This window comes from Drosophila sulfurigaster, chromosome 3 (genome assembly GCF_023558435.1).
Source record: "Drosophila sulfurigaster albostrigata strain 15112-1811.04 chromosome 3, ASM2355843v2, whole genome shotgun sequence".
Classification (NCBI taxonomy): Eukaryota; Metazoa; Arthropoda; class Insecta; order Diptera; family Drosophilidae; genus Drosophila; species Drosophila sulfurigaster.
Window position 1 is genome coordinate 27,414,834 of NC_084883.1, and position 6,279 is coordinate 27,421,112.

The following is a 6,279-nucleotide window of genomic DNA, read 5'->3' on the forward strand; positions in this document are numbered from 1 at the left end:
TACAGTTATACAACACACACCTACACACTCACACACACACACGCACACATACACGAGCCACACTCAAATCAATTAAATTACTGCAATCATATCTGAGGCAAGTTGTCGTTATTTTGAAATATTTACAATTTAACTGAAATATATAAACTATATACATAATGAAAAGAATATATATACATATATATTTGCGTCTATAATACGTACAATTGTTGTGAAATAGATGAATTAACATTATATAAATGAAATGCAAGTAAATAAATTGCACACTTTTAACAAACACACACAAAAAGATAAAAAAAACACACAAAAGATAAGTACTTGAATCGTATTGAATTTTTGTAGATAGCCTTTAGGCCAATTGCCACAGCATTGCATTATTGTATGTATATCAACCTATACTATATACTATATATAGAGTCAATTTGTAAAAGGCGCTGCATAACACTACCAGAGACTACCTGACAAGAGAGCGAAAGCTACTTGTACAACCTACAACAACCACCTGAAAGACAAAAACAAGAAAACATCCAGCAACGAAATGGGAGATGAACATACTCCTATACTATATGCCATAGTATATACTATATATACTTATGGTATGCACCTACATGACAAGCCGAAACATAGCCAAAAGTTATTAAATGTATGTGTATGTGTATAGTGAAAAGTATTTAATAAAACTTAATCCGAATGTATAGAACAATTCGTTTGGGTTTCGCTTCAAATCAATCAACATCTTCAAAAGAGCTCTGCGATTTACAGATTTACTTATTTTAGCTTCCATTTCCAGCCAAAAGAAAGTCTCAGCTTACGTTTCGATATCTTTTTACATATAATTTGCGAATACTTTCATCTTGCTGCACATTCAAGTCGATGGCGACTTCATCTTATTGTATACGATTACGATATTTTTTTATATAGTTTTACAGATAATTTAAATTGACAACACAAGACGCACGCATAAAAAGAGGCGAATTGATGAAACAAAAAAAACCTAGTTGTAAAAATAAACTAAAAATAAAACTGAAAACATAAAAACGTTGCGATGCCCCCCGCCCACAAAAGGTGCTGCTTCTCTCTGTCTGCTGTCTACTTCTCCACTTGCTCAATGGGTTGTTCCCCAGGCGCGCAACAATGTGAGCGCCTTGTTCAGATAGGCAGACCACTCCTCGCGCTCCTCCTTTGTGTCGGCGGACAGCAGATGACGTATGGTCGTTGTGCGTCCGTTGGGCACTATAATCAACGATTCCTTGTCGGACTCCAATGCCGGACGCTCGCACTCCAGCAGCATTGTGTTGAGACGCGCACAAATGTCACGTGGCGCAAGGCTCACCTTTTGCGAGGTGCATGCATTTAAATCGATGCTGCCCATGGGTGCCTTCTTCTTCTCATCGTCTGGATACTTCCAGTAGTTGAGCGCCGAGCCATTCAGATAGCACCAGCGACGATGCCAGGCGCCAAAGCCGGATATGTCCTCGAACATGGTCAGGAATCCCTTGTACTCGACACTCACCGACAGCTCGCAGTTGACTTTCATGTGGACGGCGCCATCGAGTGGACTTACGCCCAGCACTTGCGTCAGTGTCCAACTGGTGCGCTGGATCTCACGCAGCGAGAAGATGGCGAAACCATATTGCACCAGCTGCGGTGTGCGCACCACATGCGGACCCGCTGGACTCTGCACCGGTGGCATGACCAAACGATTCTCGCCGCCCTTCTTTTTCGGTGTTTTATTGCCGCCCTTTTTGTTCACATTAATGTGATACTTGAGCTCATGTGGCAGCTGATCCCGCTGCGCCACCATGCCGTAAATCTCCAGCGTAATCTGTGCAGCAATTCGAGAAGAAATTACATATTGAAATTAGTTGCTTCTATTTAAGTGAAGACTGAGAACATACCCGGAAATCAGCGTAGACATTGTTCAACTGCAGCACATCGGGAAATTTGACAGAGAGCAAACCAGGCATAGTTGGCACCGTTTTGGTGGCCAGCACGTGCTCATTGTATTTGAGCAAGCAGACCAAATGATGTCCATTGTTGTTGCCCGTGGCCATTTTACGCACGTACTCCTGCCTGAGTGGTATTGTGATATCCTTGACGGTCAGCAAACCCTTCTCCTTGGGCGCACCCACAGGACGAATGCTGTTCTCCACACGCAAACGCTGCACCTCATCCAAGCAGGCCTGACGACGATGGGCTGTGAACATAAAATAACTTGCTTAGCATTGAGCGAAATTAGTTGGTTAAAGGGAAACTCACTGGCTAGCAGCAAATAGCGTTCGCCTTCCACGGATTCAGTGGAGCCAGAGAACTCCACGGTGGCAGCGCACAGATTGAGAGCCTGACTCGCTTGGCCAATGACCTGCTGCTGCTTGCACACCTCGCTAAGCAGCTTCTTGATCTTCTCCTGCGCCTGTGCAGCCTCATTCAATTCCCGTGCGCTCTGCAGCTCTTCATCCTCCTCGCTGCCATAATCATTGGCAGTGGCAGCTGCCTCGCCATGCTGTGGTGAATCATACTCCAGCTTGTGCTTGGCATGGCAATCGGCAGCGAGCGCTGAGCGCACCACCTGCTGCTCCCTGCAGATCTTGCGCATGGGCGTTGAGTTGGAGCTCTGTTGGAGTGTATAAAATGAGTTTGCTATTGGATAGTGAATATTTGTGATTACTTACATTAGCGGACTGCTGTTTGCGGTAGAAGCTAACGGTGTGCACCAGCGTGACCAAATTATCGTTGTCCTGATTCACGCTCAGCTCCGACTTGACTGGCTGTGCGCCATTCAGCAGCGGCGTCTGCACATCCATCGCCTCGTGCTGTTCCTCAATAGCCTGGCAAGCATTGCTCAAGCCAGCACCCGATGTGCGACGAAACGAGAAGCTATTGGAGGCTGTGGTACCTTTGCTCTGCTTACGAAGAAAAAGGAAAGTTAGCGGAGAGATAAGATGCGGCAAGGCAGATACTTACGCCCAGAGACAAGTGGCTGGCGTTGTGTTGATCATCGTCGCTGTCATCGTCTTCGTCCTGTGTGCTGCCATATTCATTGACAAGCGCCTCGTCCAAATAGTCATCAATGCCACCCGAGACTTGCGACGAATTCATTGAGCTATCATGACTGTAGTAATGATCCTGCTCAGCATAGCGTACCTGAAAAGAGAGTGTGAAGAGAGAATTAGCACCACCCGCTGTGATCTGAGTTTTCTACCTGCGACACTTACCTTTTTCCCCTGCTGCTGCGCTGCCTCATTGCGTTGCACAGTGTGCAATATGGCACGGCCAAGGCTGCCGTTGCACATGCCTGCGCTGCTGTCCTCAGTCTGCGACTGATCCGCGTCCTCAACCGACTCATCATCCATGCAACTACAAGACAAAATGAAAGAGCAACATAGATTAGAGATTAGCTTAAACAGCGGCATATATTTTATGGTTTATATATTTTTTGCTTGGGCCTCTAGAATGCTAAAGCTACGAGTCTTATACTGTGATTAGATTATGGTTAACGATTTACGGTTCTAAAGTCAGTCTCTTGGCTAAATGGAGAATCAGTGCTATGGATATGTGTGTGAAGAGATGCGAATCTATTCTATGCAGAGCAGAAATAGCAGGCAGGAGTAGAATCTATCGGCGCACCTTTCGAGCTCCTCCTCCGTGTCATCGTTAACGGATGCCGTTGCCGTCGCACAGCAATTATCGTCGCTGGAGTCCAGATCGGATAAGGCGGGATACAGGCGATCCGTATGTGATTTGCGTGCACGCTTTGACTCCTCATCAATGACATCGCCAGCTGCAAAGATTGCAACACATTTTAGTAGCTAATAGTAGATGCTTTACTGACTGATCTTACGTGATCGCCGCTTGCTGCTGGCGGCATTGGCCATGGGCGGTGGTGGCGGCGGTGGCATGGGACGCACCACACGACTAGCTGCGGCAGCTGGAGCTGGAGCAGGTGGAGCAGTTGGTGCCACAACTATTGGCTCAACATTGAAGATCTCTTTCTGCTTATTGAAGCGATTCGCTATGATTTGCATATCCTCTTGGCGTTGCCTGTCAATGTCCTTGATGCGATTCTCAGCGCTGGATTGCGCCGAGGCCACCAAGGCGGCCACTTTGTCGCGCAGCTTGCTCTCTGGCTTGGGCTGTGGCTTCGCTGCAGGCTGACTGACATTGATTTGCGCTGCAGCGGTAACTGGATGCACTGCGGCAACGTGTACTACAAGAAGATCAAAAAGGGAGAAAGTTCGACAACTAAACTAAGTTTATGGCTTCCGCTGCTGCTTACCCTTGGGCTCCTCGACTGCTGCACGTATCTGACTTATACTGGGCGCTTGGCCAATGGGCGCCTTGGGCAACATGGCCTTGGCATTGCTGGTCTCAAACAGTTTCATGCGCTCCTTCAGCGACAGCTCGCACGGATCCTTCTGATTGCGTTGCGCTGCTTGCGACTGGCTGCCACCGGCCTTGTTCTCAAATATAGCAGCACGTCCTGAAACCAAGCCGGACTTGACGTTGGCAACGGGCGCTGGAGCTGGCTTGTTGACGGGAGGCGCCACTTTGGCTGCGTTGCCAAACACCTTGGCCACTTGGCTGACTGTCGTGGATTTCTCCGGCACTGGCGGCTTGGGCACTGTGGTTGCTGCTGGTGCTGAAGTTACTTCTTCCTGCTTGGCATAATCATAGGTGTGTTTAATCGTTGACGACTCTCGACGCTGAAAACCTTGTGCCTCCAATGAGCTCAATACCTTTGGATCCCATTTCAATTGCTTCGTCTTGGCGGCGTTACTGGCATCAACTGCATCCGCTGTCGTCTTCTTCGGCTCTGCCACCGGTCGACTAGGCAAGTCGGGTTTGGGCGGTGGCACTGCATCCAGCAGCGGACGCTGCACATCATGATGCGCCGTATCATCCTCCCATTGATTGATGGTGTTGGCCAGCGCCGCCAGTTTGCCAAAACGTTGTTTGCCTTTACGTGGACTGCGCGCTGTTAGCTCCTCATCATCGTCGCCAGCATGGAACTGCGCCTCAGTGCGATGTATGGGCGAGCTCAAATCGTCCGTGTTGGAGTACAAAGCACCCATGCGTTGCAGACGATTGCGTGAAGTGTCTCGAAGACGTGCCAGCGGTTGATTCACAGGAACCGACTGAGTCTCACTGTTGGAGGTGAGGGCTTGCTTCTCCTGTGCTTCCACATCGTCGTCCTGGTCGTCATCCTCATCAGTCATGTCCTGCTCTTGTATCTCAACTTGTACCTAAAAAGAAGAAGCGACGCAGCGCGCGTAAAATGTAGACAGACATGTGAGACAACGAAATAAAGCGAAAACAAAGACGTTGAAAAAACACCACCGAAAATGCAAAAACGGAAAAGAGGAAGGGAGAAGAGCGGGTGCTGCTTGCAACAAAAACTTACCCCAATTGGCTGCGCCGTGGTTATGTTTATCTCAATTCCCATTTCCATATTCTCTTTGTTGACAGCAGCATAATGACGAAGGGGCTTCGATGGCGATGCCTCCAGCGTTGCCTTCTCTAGGATAACAATTTTGTTGTTGCCGCTGTTATTGCTGCTACCGCTGTTAACAGACATTGGCGCTGTCGCCGTCGCTGATGACGCTGGCTTTGCTGCTACCGTCGAAGCTGGCGTCGGCGTCGTCAAGCTGCATTCCGACAGCGGAAATTTGCTGGCATTGCTGATGCCCAGGGCGCGACTGCGCTGTTCGGCCTTCTCTAGCATGCGCTGAAAATATTGAAAATGCAATATGTTTTTCATTGCATTTGAACAATGCATTTCATTGTTTCACACAATTATTGCGCGCTGTACTTTACCTGAGTGAAGGGATCCATTGTTGTTGTTGTCGATCTCGACTGTTCTTGCAAATACTTGTGAAAATGCTAATTGAGCGCGCACTTCTTACAAATAATATTAAACACACTTGCACTTTCACTAATACTACTATTGAGTCGTCTATTTTCTATTTAAATTCACTTTACCAACGATTATTTAGCACTTTTCATGAATCCTTTGTCATTCGAAATTGTGCGCGTCTCTTCTTTTTCGCTCATTCGCGACGTTGAAATTTTAAATGATGAAGCGTCGGTATGCATTCGATATTGCGGCAGAGTTACCATTGCACCCAAAACAGCAACTATCGATTAGCCGCTGTTAGACGATATAAATTCATACTTAACATTGATGTTATAAACAGCCAGATACAAAATTCTTTACTATTTGTGCAATTTAGATTAATTTAATTAAGATTTATTATTAAAATAAATGGTACATGTTATAAT

At 47.0% G+C, this 6,279-nt stretch overlaps 1 protein-coding gene across 2 annotated transcripts; it reads right to left on the reverse strand.

Moving 5' to 3' along the window:
• Positions 1–108: 108 nt before the first annotated feature.
• Positions 109–6,066, reverse strand: LOC133840314 (anillin). Of its 2 annotated transcripts, XM_062272079.1 has the most exons (12): positions 5,815–6,066; positions 5,402–5,725; positions 4,737–5,243; positions 4,277–4,655; positions 3,842–4,207; positions 3,628–3,781; positions 3,216–3,357; positions 2,965–3,144; positions 2,673–2,903; positions 2,260–2,614; positions 1,899–2,197; positions 109–1,825 (listed from the first exon to the last, which is right to left on the reverse strand). In XM_062272079.1, exons 1-12 carry the CDS (start codon positions 5,830–5,832, stop codon positions 1,106–1,108), a joined length of 3,675 nt encoding a protein of 1,224 aa, XP_062128063.1. In that variant the 5' UTR covers positions 5,833–6,066; the 3' UTR covers positions 109–1,105. The 2 variants fall into 2 exon arrangements, with proteins under 2 accessions (XP_062128063.1, XP_062128062.1); XM_062272078.1 differs by having other exon boundaries at positions 4,277–5,243.
• Positions 6,067–6,279: the final 213 nt, after the last annotated feature.

Coding starts and splice junctions, on each gene's coding strand:
- LOC133840314 (XM_062272078.1), bottom strand. Junction 3,145..3,215: donor CGCAGCAGCAGGGGAAAAAG/GTAAGTGTCGCA, acceptor CTCTCTTTTCAG/GTACGCTATGCTGAGCAGGA. Junction 1,826..1,898: donor ATGTCTACGCTGATTTCCGG/GTATGTTCTCAG, acceptor ATTGCTGCACAG/ATTACGCTGGAGATTTACGG.